The sequence below is a fragment of the Podarcis filfolensis genome (genome assembly GCF_964270895.1).
Source record: "Podarcis filfolensis genome assembly, chromosome: 10".
NCBI classification, from domain to species: Eukaryota; Metazoa; Chordata; class Lepidosauria; order Squamata; family Lacertidae; genus Podarcis; species Podarcis filfolensis.
Window position 1 is genome coordinate 33,451,102 of NC_139612.1, and position 17,822 is coordinate 33,468,923.

Sequence of the window (17,822 nt, forward strand, 5' to 3'; positions counted from 1 at the left end):
AAAAATTAATAAATAAATAAAAATGAGGTGTTGGTACTTCTATCTTGATAAAAGTGCTGTGGGTGCCAGCACAAATTGGCTGCTATGGGCAGCAAAAAAAAAGAGGTGATTGTACTCGGTACCATTGAGTACTGTCACAAAAAAGCACTGTTCACGAAACACCTAGCGAACACTACAGATCAGCAATGCACAGATCTGGGAACATCATTCTTATGCTGTAACTATTTTGCCATCTACAAGACTGACATATACAAACAGTGAGTGAAGGGAGAGGTGTGTCAACTACCTCCTCTAGCTGCAGAAAGATTCGATGCTTTCTGACGCCTTGTACTGCCAAACATACCAGACATGCGTTTCGGACGGTGTCCTACCTGATTTATTGTGTTCCATCAGCCGGTTGTCTCTGCCCAGACAGACTTCCCCCTGTGTGCTATTGCAGGCTGTGTTCAAGTCTGTCTTGCAAAATGTAGGGGAGCTTGCCTGAGGAGCAGGTGGGATGTGCTTCTTTCTCTTTCTCGGAAGCTTCTGTTTCGCCATGGCCAGAGAATAGTACATTCCAAAGTTGTTGACAATAACAGGCACAGGCATGGCTATGGTCAGCACCCCAGCTAAAGCACACAGAGCACCCACTAGCATCCCTGACCATGTCTTTGGATACATGTCTCCATACCCAAGAGTGGTCATGGTGACCACAGCCCACCAGAAACCAATGGGGATGTTTTTGAACTCTGTGTGTTCGCTAGCAGAAGGGTCGTTGGGTCTGGCTCCTATTCGCTCAGCATAGTAGATCATGGTGGCAAATATCAATACTCCTAATGCCAAAAATATTATCAGCAGCAAAAACTCATTGGTGCTTGCTCGGAGCGTGTGACCCAGCACCCTGAGGCCCACAAAATGTCGGGTGAGCTTGAAGATTCGCAGGATTCTCACAAACCTCACTACCCTGAGGAAACCAAGCACATCCTTAGCAGCTTTGGAGGATAGCCCACTGAGGCCCACCTCGAGATAGAAGGGCAAAATCGCCACAAAGTCAATGATATTCAAGAGGTTTTTGATGAATTCAAGTTTGTTGGGTGAAAAAACAACGCGGACTAAAAATTCAAATGTAAACCACACCACGCATACTCCTTCAACATACGTCAGAGCAGGGTCCGTCTCTATTTCATACTGCAGAACCACCTCAGAACCATTGATGGTTGGCTCTGTTTTGTTTTTGATGGTGTTGAATGCTTCGTGGGTTTCCAGGCAAAAGGTTGTGATTGAAAGTAGGATGAAGAATAAAGAGGCAAACGCAATGAACTGCAAAGAAAAATAAATTAGACATCAGAATCAGAGAGTTTAAAAAAACACCAACATAATGAGAAGTATTATATAGCTTAACTTATAGCACACTTGAGTGCAAAGACTCCCCATGGGGTTGCTTCCAATAAGATTGATGTCAAGAATTCACCTACTGGTCTCCCCAGCTGGAACTACAAAACAGGCATTGTGGGTAATGATCTAAACAAATAGACTTTTTAGAAGTAGTTTGTATTGAGAAACTATAGTCAAGGCTTAAATTAAACCAGAAGTACTGACTCCATTCATAAACTCTCTAGGAAGTAACTGAAAATTATTGCCAATGTCAAGACTCATCCATATCATGTCTAGTTTGCACAGTGTCCTCACAAACACCCTCCATGTATGGGACTAGAAGAAATAACTTCTGGGACAGAGGATGTGACAACTATTAGTCATAATTGATAAGCAAAATGAAGGTTCCTGAATAAAATGTAACATTGTTTATGCAAATCCTCTGGATTATGTTCATTTTGGCTTTTGTGTATGCAGTATAGAGTCCTTATAAGGTTTCCGGAATGGTCTAATGAAGCATCAGTAAGGAAAGTTGCTGTTTTGGCTTCATCTTCTCAGAAAAAATATATTAAAACCTTTTTAGTGAACTAAAACATTTCCTAATTAAGGACACATCTAGCATTCCTGCAACAGGGATGGCAGCTAAGAAACATGTTGTATCATGTGCTCAGCTTCTACCACATACCTTAGCCAGCATTGATTTCATGAGCTTCAGGATGCTATGAACTGCCTGAAGGGCTTAATTACAGATGGCAAATAGACCAAAGGCCTATCTAGTCCAGCATATAGCTGCCACAGCTGCCAACCAGATGCTTATGTCAATACACAGGATGTCAGCAATCAAATATTATTTCTAAAGAATCCTGAAGGCTCATGTTTCTTTATAATATGCATATAACACTCTGGAGAACTCTAATAAATGTAGAGATGTCCTGAATTTGAATAATGCATGTTGGTGAGATTCTCAGCAGACTGCAGGTACTTTTACCACGATGCTAAGCCTTTCATTCCTTACGACTTTTTCACTGAAGCTGTGTATTTCTTCACACACTGCACATCTGCAGTGACAGTGGGTGGCAGTGCTCATTTGGCCTCCTACATCACCTCAGGGCATGAAAATGTCCTTAATCCCTAATTAAATAAAGATGTGTAGGGCAATATCCAGTGAAATAGTGCCAGAACAAGGATTTCCACTGTGCAAAGGAACGTCCCTTCCCTTCCCTTCCCCTGTGCATCTGCTCCAGAGGTTTGGGAGAAAACCCATCACAGATTTCATAGTGTACAGGGAATGAAGAGCAAGAGGAAGTTGGGTTGGTTGACCCAAAGTCCTTATGATAGTGGAACAAGTTCATGGGATACCACCCATAGACAATGTTGGGACAGCAGAAAGTTAATTCTGCAGTGAACCCATTTGCATTGTTACCCCTTCAGGTAATATAAAAAAGGAAGCACCTTGGAAGAGACAGCTGTCTGAAGAATATTGGCCTGGTTATTTATTGTAGGTTATTCCACCTTTCAGAGGGACGCGGGTGGCGCTGTGGTCTAAATCACTGAGCCTCTTGGGTTTGCCAATCAGAAAGTCAGCGGTTCGAATCCGCACAGTGGGGTGAGCTCCTGTTGCTCTGTCCCAGCTCCTGCCAACCTAGCAGTTTGAAAGCATGCCAGTGCAAGTAGATAAATAGGTACCGCTGTGGCAGGAAGGTAAACAGCATTTCCGTGCACTCTGGTTTATGTCATGATGTTCTGTTACGCCAGTTTAGTCATGCTGGCTACATGACCTGGAAAGCTGTCTGTGTACAAATGCCAGCTCCCTCGGCCTGAAAGCGAGATGAGCGCCATAACCCCATAGTCACCTTTGACTGGACTTAACCATCCAGGAGTCATTTCCTTTTCCTTTTTACCTATTCCACCCTTATATAGACAAAGTCCTAGGCTGTAAAATGTTTCCCAGGACCAGCTTCACAGAACAGATTGATGTAAACCCTTCAAAGCTCACCTGTCACCTGTACCTGGACTAAACCTCAACCTGGAAGTCAGAGACAACTATGACTTGTTTTTAATTTCAAAGACTTGGCAGATAAAGAACTATAACAATGACAGACTATAAACTTCGTATATAATTAGATTGCACAAGAAGAGAAATAGTAATATTACTATTTCTGTACAACATCTTAAAGGATGCATTTATCTCTGTTTCTTTAAATACATTTTTGACATTTCATTTTAATTATTGCAGAATGCAGACCTAAAATTAGCTTGCTTAAGCTGTTATCACAAAGGGCACAGAGTAATAGATAATCACTATAAAATCCACAGAGCATTATTAGTAATTACATTAAAAACCCTCCCCAAAATCTGCTTAGAGCACTCCTAATTTTAACACAATCAAGTAATCACAACCATAAATCCAGGCCACACTTCATAAATGCTTAAAATAAAACTAAAACTCCAGAGCATTTCTTTATTTCTAATTTTCATCTCAGGGTGTTTTAAAATTTAAAGGGTCTCTTAGTCCCTGCTGAACTGGGACCGTTGCATTCAAGTGCTGCAAAATACTGAACTGGTCAATGCAGGAAGCTCATAAAGATCAAGTCACAATTAAGTTGCAGGAAATGAGAGCCTCACTGCTTATTAGGAAAGTCTTTTCTGTATAGTTAGCTGCTTTCTTGAAAATATACTGCTGTGATCTTGGCAGAACAACAGACTATAAAAGTGTATATGGAAGGAACAATGCAACGCTTTGTAATATTGAAAGGACATCAGTGTAATCAACATTCCACATACTTTGCTGAACTAAAATGGAATCCAATGTGTATTTTAGTTCACCCTGGTGAAACTGGGCTATTAGGGGCAAAGGCGCAAAATATGTAAACTTCCACAAATTGCAGTCTGATCCCATGGTTCCGCTAGATTCTTCTGGCATAATGCCAATGTTGCCACAATCCTGTTCACTCCTGACAACAAAGCAGAAAAACACCAAAAGAAGCAAGAGAAAATGTAAATCATCAACAGACTGTTTTTAGGGATCCCCTATTCCCCACACCGAGCCACAGGGACCTCCTAACAACTATCAGCACCCTTAATGAGCTACAGTTCCCAGGATTCTTTGGCCTAAGCCATGAATTTAGCATCATATGATACTCCTTTAAGAGTACAGAACAAGCGAGGTCTATATCTGTTGCCCTTGCAAAAGAAATTCAAAGGAGCCCAGTATATCACTATCACCATCACCATCAAAGTGACTGCACTTCCTGTTCCACAGTCTACCAAGTGACATCCTGAGAACAGAAGGAAGAAAGGAAGGCCATAGGGATGAGATGTTCCTAATTTTGGTAACAGAACGGTCGATAACCTTGCAATCTTATCCAAACCAAGCTACATTCTTGGCATGCATATATGGGATAGGAAGGGAGGAAGACACAGTTTCTTATTAGAAGCAAATATACACATTATGTTTGTAAGCCCTTCATTCTGGCATCACAAAAGCGCTAATATTTTATTGGAACTTCCTAATTTATTATTTTTCTGTTTATTGTTGTTTTTTATTGTACTGTGAACTGCTTTGGTATCCTCTGAATGAAACCTGGTATACAAATGATTTCAATAAATAAGCAATCACAATTACAGGAAAGATCATACAAATTATAATCACGCCAACAAAATGAGATTTATGTTTGCTTATATTGCATTGTGTCTTGGGGCTCATTCTCACGAACCTTTTATACAGCTGTAATTTTGAGTCAACCTGTACTACTTTTCTGCAACATAAGCAAAACTCAACATGAATAATAAGGTTATTATGTGCTATTAAGGACATGTTACATGTGTCTTTTCCCTGGTTCCCTCCCACCCCCTTTTGGAAAAGCAGCCTTGGAGGCTACTATCAGGAGTGGAAATACAGCAAGAAAAACTGCATCTCCCCCCCCCCCCACAACAAAAAACCTAACCCAATATGTTTTTCTCCTGTGGGTGGAAAAGTGATGGCAATTCCATTTCTCTTCCCCATGGGTGTGAAAGCAGCTTTGGGTATGTGCTAATGAACACAAAAGAGCAGAAAAGAAAGGTGTAAGGGTTAAGCAAGCCCATCCCTCTTGCACACTTAATTGCAGCCTCTGAGAATGCTTTTCAGCTATTTAAACACACACACTAGGGGAAAGAGGCGTGAGTAGCTTTTCAGGTAAGCATAGCCAGCTTTTGGGGGGGGGGGGAGATGGCAGCTCAATTTCAAACTGCTCCTGGAAGTCAACATAAAGGTAAAAGTAAAGGAACCCCTGACCATTAGGTCCAGTCATGACCGACTCTGGGGTTGCGGTGCTCATCTCGCTTTATTGGCCGAGGGAGCTGTACAGCTTCCGGGTCATTTGGCCAGCATGACTAAGCCGCTTCTGGCGAACCAGAGCTGTGCACGGAAACACCGTTTACCTTCCCGCCAGAGTGGTACCTATTTATCTACTTGCACTTTGACGTGCTTTCGAACTGCTAGGTTGGCAGGAGCAGGGACCAAGCAACAGGAGCTCACCCTGTCGCGGGGATTCAGATCACCGACCTTCTGATCGGCAAGTCCTAGGCTCTGTGGTTTAACCCACAGCGCCACCTGCGTCCCTAGGAAGTCAACATAGATGGACTAAAAACTAAAACGGCCACATGCTGAGAAAGTAGTAAGAATGTGGCCACATGTGCACTCGAGCGGCTTCTGTTGTGCTCATACTGGGATGGAATCTACACACATATATAAAACGCTGTGAAAATGCTTTTAAAAAAAGTTTTGAAAAATACATTGAAATTGCCATAGCTCACTGTCGCCATCCAGTGTCACGTTTGTACACTGCACTGCACAACACACTTAAAATGTTCTATTTGCAGCTGTATAGCTGAGTACTGGATCAAAGCAAAGTCACTTTGTTAATTTAACTGGGATGCGTGTCGCGCGACATTGCAACCATCACCTTTTCGTTTTGAAATGTGTGCCACTTCAATCGACTCAATAAGATGTTTTTTATCAAGGAGGAAAATAAGGGCGATGATTTAGGTTGGATGACACATTGTCTTTCATTTGGGTCATTCATCCAGTGTGATGCTGCTTACCCATCTATTCCCATCTGTGCCTGTTCTGAAAGCAATGAACCTTGAGCATGAGTCATCCATGTTTGTTTGCATCATTCAGCAATAGGGCACAGGTGGAGTTGGTGCAGCTGCTTGCCCATTGTTCGCAGATACTCACAAATTATCCTCTTGTTTCAGTCTACAAATGATAGCACTCCTCAACAATAGTAACGGTAGCAGAAATAACTACTTGGGATTTATTTATACTCCTACATAGGATCTCCATGAACCCTAGAACAACCTTGCAAGGTTGTATTGTAACCCTGAATGCAGATGCAGGGCTTATGCAAGGCCATCCATGAAGGTTATGGCTCCGGTGAAATCTGAACAAGAGACTACTGGAATCACGCCTCATAGCCTTGCACAGCCTTGCCTCCCAGAATAACTCCCAACAGAAACTGGAATGATATTTCCAAGAAACATTTAAATGCTAGACAAAAACTTATTTTTAGTTACAAGCAGATATATTTTAACTGACATGTACAATGTCCCTATGCAATTTACCCTGACCATTTATGAAGACATTGGCAGAAACCCAAACTGCTCTATGGAAATCAATATAGCTAGCTTTTATAGCAGAGGTCTGACTGGTGAGATATAGAATCCAACAGCTTTCTTAATACAGGAACAAAAGTCATGTAAATTCCAGTGGCAAAAATTATTCTACTATTCTGGGGGGCGGGGGGGGTTGAGAACAGCATGAGAGGAAATACAGGGGCCTGCTGGGTTATAGGGGATTCAGCAAAAACTGACTCCTTTTCCTTCCACTGGTAGGATCCTGCACTGAATCAGGATCCCTTCTATCAACAGGTAAGAGTTTTTCTGCTTGCAGATGCTTAGCTATAAGCAAGCCTGTATAAATAATATATAAACTCTGAAGTGCAAAAGCCTTGTGGGCTACATGACAATTGCTATTCGGTTATTCTCCTGCATGACCATTGGTTTTAGATTGTTATATAGCAATTAGAAAGCAGACTTTTTCAATAAATATGAGAATTTAAAAATTAGAGCATTGATTTAAACCTGGAAAGTATAAACCGTATGAGATCCGATGATGAATTAAGTGTATTTTAACAGATCTGCAAATTGACCTGTTGACACCTTTCTGTAATATCAGTAATAGCGTTTCCAAAGGCTGCTTATCATTTTTGGCGGCAGCCGTGTGTTGGATCCCTTACAAGGCAATGGTAATAATGAACTAACAGCTGATCTAAACTCCTTGTCTCCTTACCTACTATGAATATTCTGTTTAGTATCCTACCAAAAAAAAGTGAAGCTGAATTATCGTAGTGTATACAAGCGTAGAGTCTCAGAATCTCATACTTTGTTCTACATATGATGGGGATGTGTCAGCAAGGTTCAAAACACAAACCTCAAAAAGTGTTCCAAGAAAATTGCTTCATTTATTTGCAAAGCACCCTAGCTTCTCGCCATGCCTCACACATTTTTAGTCCCTGCACGGCAAATAGCCCAAAATGCTATCCTTCATCTCACCATTTATGGGCCATCTGTGAACTGCTCCCAATTCCCCCAACTACTTGGATTCACTGACTGCAGTGTTGAAAAATCCCTGGTTACCGAGAAATGTGATGCTGACAATCAGAAGTGTGATATATTCTTCTAGCCCTTATTCACTATTTCCCACATATCCCCATCCCAACCAAATCTAGGTAAATCTTCCCTGTTTGTATCTGATTACTCATTCATTTTAGCTACCCCAGAGTATTAATAAAACTTCATTGCTTGTTCAAGAAATTATCAGTTTTAATATTCTGAAGGGACACAGTGGGGCTAGCAAAAGTTTACTCCTATTTGTTTCATGCTGCTATAAAAATGTCTTCCTTACCTTGTCAGCAACCTTTGAAAAATATGCTGCTTTTTATTCTCATCACCTACTTTACCACTTCCCCTTGCTATGTAATATAATGCTATGTAAAGTGCAGCGTCTAACCAGAGGGTTCAATAGCAGATTTTAAGGTTCAGTTAGCTTATTTGCATTGATTTCAGGACTTACAAGACTGCCCTTGATACAGTGACTACAGAAAAAGGCTTAAATATTTAATAGGCTCTTGAAAATACAACATTTAATATTCTCTGATAAGAGGCCCAAGATGGACATAAAAAGAAAACAGAAGCATCTCTTTAAAAACAAAACAAAACTGGAAGCACATTGTTTGCAAGGACACCGAAAACCAAAAATGTAGGTGTCATAGGTAAGAAATTCACTGTCTCAAGTTCAGTGAAATGCAGATTGTTGTTGTTTAGTCATTTAGTCGTGTCCAACTCTTCATGACCCCATGGACCAGAGAATGCCAGGCACTCCTGTCTTCCACTGCCTCCCACAACTTGATCAAACTCGTGTTCATAGCTTCAAGAACCATCTCGTCCTCTGTCGTCCCCTTCTCCTTGTGCCCTCAATCTTTCCCAACATCAGGGTCTTTTCCAGGGAGTCTTCTCTTCTCATGAGGTGGCCAGGGTATTGGAGTCTCAGCTTCAGGATCTGTCCTTCCAGTGAGCACTCACGGTTGATTTCCTTAAGAATGGATAGGTTTGATGTTCTTGCAGTCCATGGGACTCTCAAGAGTCTCCTCCAGCACCATAATTCAAAAGCATCAATTCTTTGGCGATCAGTCTTCTTTATGGTCCAGCTCTCACTTCCTTACATCACTACTGGGGAAACCATAGCTTTAACTATACGGACCTTTGTCGGCAAGGTGATGTCTCTGCTTTTTAAGATGCTGTCTAGGTTTGTCATCGCTTTTCTCCCAAGAAGCAGGTGTCTTTTAATTTCGTGACTGCTGTCACCATCTGCAGTGGTCATGGAGCCCCAGAAGGTAAAATCTGTCACTGCCTCCATTTCTTCCCCTTCTATTTGCCAGGATGTGATGGGACCAGTGGCCATGATCTTTGGTTTTTTGATGTTGAGCTTCAGACCATATTTTGTACTCTCCTCTTTCACTCTCATTAAGAGTTTCTTTAATTCCTCCTCACTTTCTGCCATAAAAGTTGTGTCATCTGCATATCTGAGGTTGTTGATACTTCTTCCGGCAATCTTAATTCTGGCTTGGGATTCATCCAGCCCAGCCTTTCGCATGATGAATTCTGCATATAAGTTAAATAAACAGGGAGACAATATACAGCCTTGTTGTACTCCTTTCCCAATTTTGAACCAATCGGTTGTTCCATATACAGTTCTAACTGTAGCTTCTTGTCCCACATAGAGATTTCTCAGGAGACAGATAAGGTGACCAGGCACTCCTATTTCTTTAAGAACTTGCCATAGTTTGCTATGGTCAACACAGTCAAAGGCTTTTGCATAGTCAATGAAGTAGAAGTAGATGTTTTTCTAGAACTCTCTAGCTTTCTCCATAATCCAGCGCATGTTTGCAATTTGGTCTCTGGTTCCTCTGCCCCTTTGAAATCCAGCTTGCAATTCTCGGTCCACATATTGCTTTAGCCTGCCTTGTAGAATTTTGAACATAACCTTGCTAGCATGTGAAATGAGCGCAAATGTGCGGTAGTTGGAGCATTCTTTGGCACTGCCCTTCTTTGGGATTGGGATGTAGACTGATCTTCTCCAATCCTCTGGCCACTGCTGAGTTTTCCAAACTTGCTGGCATCTTGAGTGGCATACTGCATATTGCTGGCATATTCAAGCCCCTTTGCCACGACAAGGCAGTGATCCATGAAGGAGCAAATGCAGCTTAGTGGACATAAATTGTGGCCAGTTGCTTGACAATCACCATATTTGCAGTCTCAGGAAGGCAACAAAGCCAAGACAATGAGACAGTGATGGGCAACCACTTGTGGCTTGATGACTATGTCATGGCAAAGGATGCAACTTGGGTAGATCCGCTCTCCAAACACATTCAATCTGCAGGTTGCTCTAAAAAGTGATAGGAACTGTTTGTGGCCAATGAAAGGCCAAAGGGGAAAGCAATTCTGGACAGATCCACACCAGGATTCTTCAGCTGGGTGGGTGGGTGTGCTCTAAATGTGTGTTGGATGCACTTATTTAATATGGTGTGGCTCTGCCCCCAATCTCACCTAGCTTCAAACGCACCAGGACCATCCACTGTTCCCACATCAGTCTCAGATCCTCAGGCTGTACTTGCCTCCACTACTGAGCCGCAAGACAATGCACACAGACTCGGTTGTTTCGAGCAAGCCAAGCTTCTGGCATCCCTGAGACAAAACCATTAGCAGGAATCAGGGGAACAAGCAGCACTGACCCTCACATTTCCTAGGAGATTCCTAAGGTCTTCTGTGATTGTTTGGCAGTCCATAGTTATAGCACCACACATCGTTTACATTTTTAAACATTTTTTGGAATGAGTTTGTTGGAAGCATCCTTCCGTTATCAGAATGTAGCTTAAGGTATTGTTTTAATTATCTTATTTTTACCTAAACTAGTATTTTAACAAGAAAACAAGTTCTGGATAGAACTAAAAACCTAAAAGCTGAGTTTCTTTTTTTTTTTTGAAACAGACCAGATTACTATAGTTTATGCATCCCTAGATCAAAGATGGTCTAGACTGTAATTGATCCTTTTCCCCAAGGTAACATTAAATAAGTTCAGAGTTGCTCTTATTAAACAGAGCCAGGAGAAATTTATGTAACCTTATTTAAATGCATAATGATTATCCTTTTAAATCGAAATTCTGAAACACAGTCATATAGCTCTCAACTTCAGTTGCAGAGTAATCAGTGTCTTCTAACCAACCAATTTGTTTAAAATAATAATAATAATAATAATAATAATAATAATAATAGGTGTCTCCTATGGATGAACACCTGTTCTGCAACTGTAAAGGGGATCTTTACTGTATCTACGGAACTTCAGCAAAACAAAAAGAGTAAGGAGGGCCAAGTCTCTGATTTTTAGAAGTGAATCTCCCATACTGAATTTCCGGTAACTGAGATTACTTTTGATGTCCCTCTGACAGAGAAGTTAGTTTGACTCAGTAGTTTTGTCAGGTATTTTGGTCAGGGAAAGTTTGACAAAGTGACTACCTAGAGCACAACAAGCTAAAGAAATTCTCTGCTGCATGACAACAGACAAGGTTGGATAGAAACAAAACATATATTCAATCATATGCATAAATAGCACTTTTGGGGTGGACATCACAAAGCACTTCTGCAGTAGCCTCAGGTATCAAGGAGAGTATTTCATAAAGATTAACCCCCTCAAAAAAAGAAGAGAAAGATTAAAACTGAACTACAGGAATCTACACATTTGGCCCATAAGTTCAGCAGTCGCATGCTATTATGATAGAGATTTCCTTATTGTTCATCCCATCCTTTACTTTCCATTGTGCACCCAAACTATGTGTTCTAAAAGTGAAATTGGTGACCATGCTTATAAGCAGGGCAGCTAAACAGAGCCATCCAGTCAAAAATGGAATTTCTGCACACTTGGGGGACTCCTCAGATGGCCCAAAAATATGTTGTTGTTGTTGTTAATGATGATGATGATGATGATGATGATGATGATGATGATGATGATTTATTATTTCTACCCTGCCCATTTGGCTAGGTTTCCCCAGCCACTCTGGGCGGCTTCCAACGAAAGCTTAAAGGTAAAGGTACCCCTGCCCGTACGGGCCAGTCGTGTCCGACTCTAGGGTTGTGCACCCATCTCACTTAAGAGGCCGGGAGCCAGCACTGTCCGGAGAAACTTCCGGGTCATGTGGCCAGCGTGACGAAGCTGCTCTGGCGAGCCAGCACCAGCGCAGCACACGGAAATGTCATTTACCTTCCCGCTATAAAGCGGCACCTATTTATCTACTTGCACTTAGGGGTGCTTTCGAACTGCTAGGTGGGCAGGAGCTGGGACCGAAGGACGGGAGCTCACCCCGCCGTGGGGATTCGAACCGCCGACCATACGATCGGCAAGTCCTAGGCACTGAGGTTTTACCCACAGTGCCACCCACGTCCCAACGAAAGCTTACAAATACATTAAAACATCAGTCATTAAAAACTTCCCTAAACAGGGCTGCCTTCAGGTTTCTTCTAAATGTCATATAGTTGTTTATTTCCATGACATCTGATGGAAGGGTGTTGCACAGGGCAGGCACCATTACCGAGAAGGTCCTCTGCCTGGTTCCCTGTAACTTGGCTTCTCACAGTGAGGGAACCACCAGAAGGCCCTCAGCGCTGGACCTCAGTGTCCGGGCAGAATGATGGGGGTGGAGATTTCAGGTCTACTGGGCCGAGGTAGTCAATCACTGGGTTCATATGGAATGTGTGAAGTGCCGTCTCATAAGTCTTTCATTTGACTGTATGATTGTGTGGTGACAGTACTGTATAGTTCTCTAGCACAGACTCCTGTGTTCTAGGCCTGCTGCTTCTCCTTTTTCTCCAAACTCAGTGCTGCTGGTGGGACACCTCTTGTGGTGTCAATAAACCATACCTCAGTGGAGGGACTCAAGTCCACATATTCTACTTCCCATTGCCTTGCACCTTTCCTCTGAGAAACCAGACACCTTACAAGGTTACATCCTATGAGCTCACTGTTGCAATTGCTGTTCTTCCTTGTCTTTAGATTCATGAAACAAACATTGACATTTCAACTGACATCTCTAGTTATGAGTATCATTATTTGTGGAAGTGACTGGATGGTTTCCATCTTTAAAAAAATGTATTTTCAGACTGCTTGTGAGCCAAGAAAAGTGATGTTGTTAAAGTTCTTCAAGATGCAGAGGTCAGAAACATTTCTTTCATGAAAACTTTAGAGTATGGGCTATAATTATCCCAGCTGTAAATGCTGTGAAAAATCCAGCCGTTGCATAATTGGTTGATAAATATGAGCAAAGAGTGCTGCTGTTTATTATGCAAAGCCATGCAGAGAACCTTTGGAGTATAATATTATAATCAACCCCAGAAACAGCCATATTGTACACATTAAAGATGCATCATCAGCTTACCCTTCAAAGGCAGAAATGTGCGATATTGTGCAAAGTACTAAAGAAATTACAATATTTCATTTCATTTCTGAGTAGTGTATGCTGAAATTGTTGGGCTGTATACAAAAGAGTTGTCCCACTTGCACAAGGACTTCCATTTGTGCAACAGAACCTCCCTTCCTCTCAACTCCCTACACTCTCCCAAGTCTGTTTTGGGGTTCCCCAACTTTCCAGAGCATTTTGTGGGGACTTCTGTTGTGCCACCATAAGTCCTTGCACAGACAGAACAACTTCAGAGGGCATATAGCTCACTGTATTCAGAAATAGAATGCATGTTCATGTTTAACCCTGTATGTAGAAAAGGAGGTCTATATTAGCATTATTGTACCTGCAATGTGAACGGCACAGACCAAAAACGGCAAAAATAGGTTTCTAGATGTGTTTGTCCTCCCTACCATATGAAAAGAAGCAACTGATCTATGTGGGAGAAAAAATTATTTCCCAGAACAAGACTCTGGGGTTATATAGGATTTTTTTTTTAAAAAAAGCACATATCTTTTCTGTGAACTGCCCTGAGACTCCAGGTACAGGATGGTATATAAATTCTATAAAAAACATACATACATACATACATACATACATACATACCTTTTTCTACTACTAAACTGTGAATGGACAAGTAGTTTGTTTTAGTCACAGGTTTATTTGGGAATTATACTGTGTAGAATGAACATGCATGGGGAGGTGTTGTCCAGTGCTGGACTTAGGCACAAGCTAAGTAGGCTTATAATGAAATAATGAATTTCAAGACTTTAGTCTCAGATAACAATGCAAGTGTTTTGCACTTTATGTTATGGCTCTCTCTCACACACACAGTGCATGTTGCATTGCTTCTTCTTCTTTAGTAAGTGCTAAACTGTACATAGGGACACGGGTGGTGCTGTGGGTTAAACCACAGAGCCTAGGACTTGCTGATCAGAAGGTTGGCAGTTCGAATCCCTGTGACAGGGTGAGCTCCCATTGCTCGGTCCCTGCTCCTGCCAACCTAGCAGTTCAAAAGCACGTCAAACTACAAGTAGATAAATAGGTACCGCTCCGGCGGGAAGGTAAATGGTGTTTCCATGTGCTGCTGGCCACATGACCCGGAAGCTGTCTGCGGACAAATGCCAGCTCCCTCGGCCAATAAAGTGAGATGAGCGACGCAACCCCAGAGTCGGTCACGACTGGACCTAATGGTCAGGGGTCCCTTTACCTTTACCTTTAAACTGTACATACTCCTTTGTTGCTAGACATTAAGTTTTCTTACATCCTAAGAAATCATACAGTATTTTCATTTAAAGGTATTTCATATGCAAACAGACATATTGCTATATTTATGCTTTAGTTAGATTGTTAGCCTTTAGTTGCCTCCTTGCCTATGTACCAGTATATATGCAAATATAAAACTTTATTAGCTCTCTCTTTTTTTGTCCTGTCTTTTAGAATACTACACATTTTTTTTTGTAATGCTGTGGGGGCCTCTAAAACCTGACATAGTTTAGGGCCTCAGCATGTCTTAATCTGGAGGTGGTGTAGAGGCAGCAGGCTCCATCCCCAGAAACCAGCTGAGAGATTAAAAATACAAAACATGTACCTAAGAAGCACACCTTGAAGCTTGGTCAAGTCTCAGCATCCATCTCTTTACCTCATCAGCACAATGGGAATGTGAGCAATGAGTACATGCAAAAAAATGCAGCCAGACAGTTTGCAACTTTTAAGAAACATATGAAACAATAAATAGCACCAGACTTGCAGCCAAATGTTCTACTCCACACTACTGTGTTGGCTCTAATGACCACTCTGGCTCCTTGCCTTACTGTTTCTCAGACTCCAAAGCTCTTAGGTCTACAACAACCCGATGCCTGGGTTTATATTTTTGTCTAAATCCTCTTTTTCTTTGGCTCTCTCTTTTCCTCTTCTCATCAACCCATTCCTTCCCGCAAGTATCTGGTTCTAGTTGTCCAGTGCCTACTCTATCCTTTTCTGACTTCTATCCTTTCTGACTTCCAGCCTCTGTCCTTCCTCATAGTACATATTTCCTCTTATTCTTCCTCTGGAGAAGTATTCAGCTAAGTTTTAATCAGAGGAGATCCACTGAAATTAATGCACATTACAAAGTTACTAACATTACCTCCCCCCTTGGTTCCCAAGCCAATGTGTCTCTCTATCCCTACAAAAGCTGCTGTTTTTCAACATTGCGCTCCTGATATTTTCACCCTGGGCATTAAGAACGTTTATGAGCATTCCATATATCACCGCAGTCAAGTCGATGGCTGGAACAGGAAATAGGCAAGTGGCAAATACAGTTTAACTCAGTGGTTTGGAGGAATTCTACGGAGACATTGGCATATTCTATCTTCCTCTGGCAATTACTCATTTCAGGTTTCATATTGCATTCAGTATCAGACTGTTCATCAGTGAACCAATTATATGCACATATTTTCCTCTCAATACCCTGTTGACCTTGGTGAAATTCTCAACTAGAGTCTCCTCAATAAACTTGCTTATTTCTCGATCACATTGTCATGCTGGGCAATATGCCACACTTGGTGTCTCTAAGTGTGTGTTTTCCAGACTACACTTAAAGGTCCTCATGCTCACTGTATCTTTGCAGAAGGGATACTGACAAGCAAAATATGGCAGAAGCCCTTCCAGTGTAGGATGTTCATCCTTGAGCTACAGTAGGTTTGCTCAGGAAGAAGAGAGTATGGCATGGAAGATGAGGCATGAAGCATATTCTGAGAATTCTATGAGAAAAGCTGGGGGAGTTTGCCCATCATCAATGGCATACCTCATCAGCATATAGAGAAAGTTAATGTTGATATCAATGTATGTTTGAAGGGGATTGTATGCAATGCAATGAATGAGTCCTGCTCTTAAAACTCAGCTGGGGGAGAAAGTGATTGTGTAACTCAACCCCTGTGCTCTACCAAGGATAGGCTTAAGCAGTAGCAATAACTGCACAAACATTTCATGTTTGGCAATCAGGAACCATCTCCATATTAGCAATATTCCTAAAGGGACACGGGTGGCGCTGTCGTCTAAACCACTGAGCCTCTTGGGCTTGCCGATCAGAAGGTGGGTGGTCCGAATCCCTGTGACAGGGTGAGCTCCCGTTGCTCTGTCCCTGCTCCTGCCAACCTAGCAGTTTGAAAGCATGCCAGTGCAAGTAGTTAAATAGGTGCCGCTGTGGCAGGAAGGTAAACGGTGTTTCTGTGCATCAGTAGCAGTTTAGTCATGCTGGCCACATGACCCAGAAAACTGTCTGTGGACAAGTGCCGGCTCCCTCGGTCTGAAAGAAAGATGAGTGCCGCAACCCCATAGTTGCCTTTGACTGGACTTAAGCATCCAGGGTTCCTTTACCTTTACCTTTTATCTTTAATATTCATAAACAGAAAGTGCAGCAAAGTTAACATCATGTTAGGAAAATAGGAAATATGGACCTAAAGAAAAGTGCAATCAATAAGAACGGGCGTCAAGTCTGCCTTGATAGATTAACCTAATCACATTCAGAAATAAGAAAATAGCTTTGGTTGGGTTTCTAGCATTTAAAAAATGCAACAAGAGGAAGGATGAAAAAATTAAATAAGTCAATGGAAATTTAGAGCAGATGCCACAAATGTGCATAACATTTCTTAAACAATAACTGCTCAGAAAAATATCGGTACAGAAGGTATTTTATTTGAAGTTAAGCATCTGGGAAAGTCATGTATTAGGACGGGCAAGAAAGTGGCTGCTTTAATGTGCTGCACTGGATAGCAAGAGTCTTGGAATTTAAGACTAGATGGGTATAATTTCAAGCAAAATTTCAGTCTGCTTCATCATTAAATTTAAATAGCATTCACAGCAGTACAAAAAGCAAGGTATGGTCTCCAATTTCATAGCTGACACTCTCACCCAGAAAGCACATTTTTCAAATTAGGTCACCTTAAAATCAACAATACTTAAACGTGTGATTAAGCTAGATTCTATAAGCTTCACTCAAAAGTTTCTAACTAGCCTATTATGTCAAAACGCCACAGTCACTTAAGCTTTTAAAATTTCCATAACAGCAAGACGCCCTCTTGATCTCACCATAATTTTCAAATGTCTTGCACTGTAGGATATATTGGAACGATTCTGCATTTTCAGTATAAAACGAAGTTATTATTACACGTATGCAAAGGTGACAAAGAATATACTGTAACTGATTTATGAATAGGGATGAGGTTTCTCAGTACCTGCTCATTTAGTGATCATGGCATTTGTAACTCAAGCTCAGATCATACCAGTTCACAGTTGGTAACATCTGTATGGACCCAAGACGCAAAAATATCATAACTGATCTTGACTGTCCTGCCCCAAGCCTGTCTATTTAGAAGAAAACTCCATTTAATTAAATGCAGCTTACTCCCAGGCAAGTAGTATAAAACAAATAGGCAT

General features: G+C 41.5%; 1 protein-coding gene across 8 annotated transcripts in view; it reads right to left on the reverse strand.

Moving 5' to 3' along the window:
- Window positions 1-17,822, reverse strand: part of KCNC2 (potassium voltage-gated channel subfamily C member 2) — an 83,973-nt gene that overhangs the window by 8,587 nt on the left and 57,564 nt on the right. For all 8 annotated transcript variants that reach the window (XM_083574523.1, XM_083574522.1, XM_083574520.1 and 5 more), the window contains exon 3: window positions 372-1,299. In XM_083574523.1, the coding sequence (XP_083430649.1) occupies window positions 372-1,299 (928 nt within the window). The remainder of the gene's footprint in view (window positions 1-371; window positions 1,300-17,822) is intronic.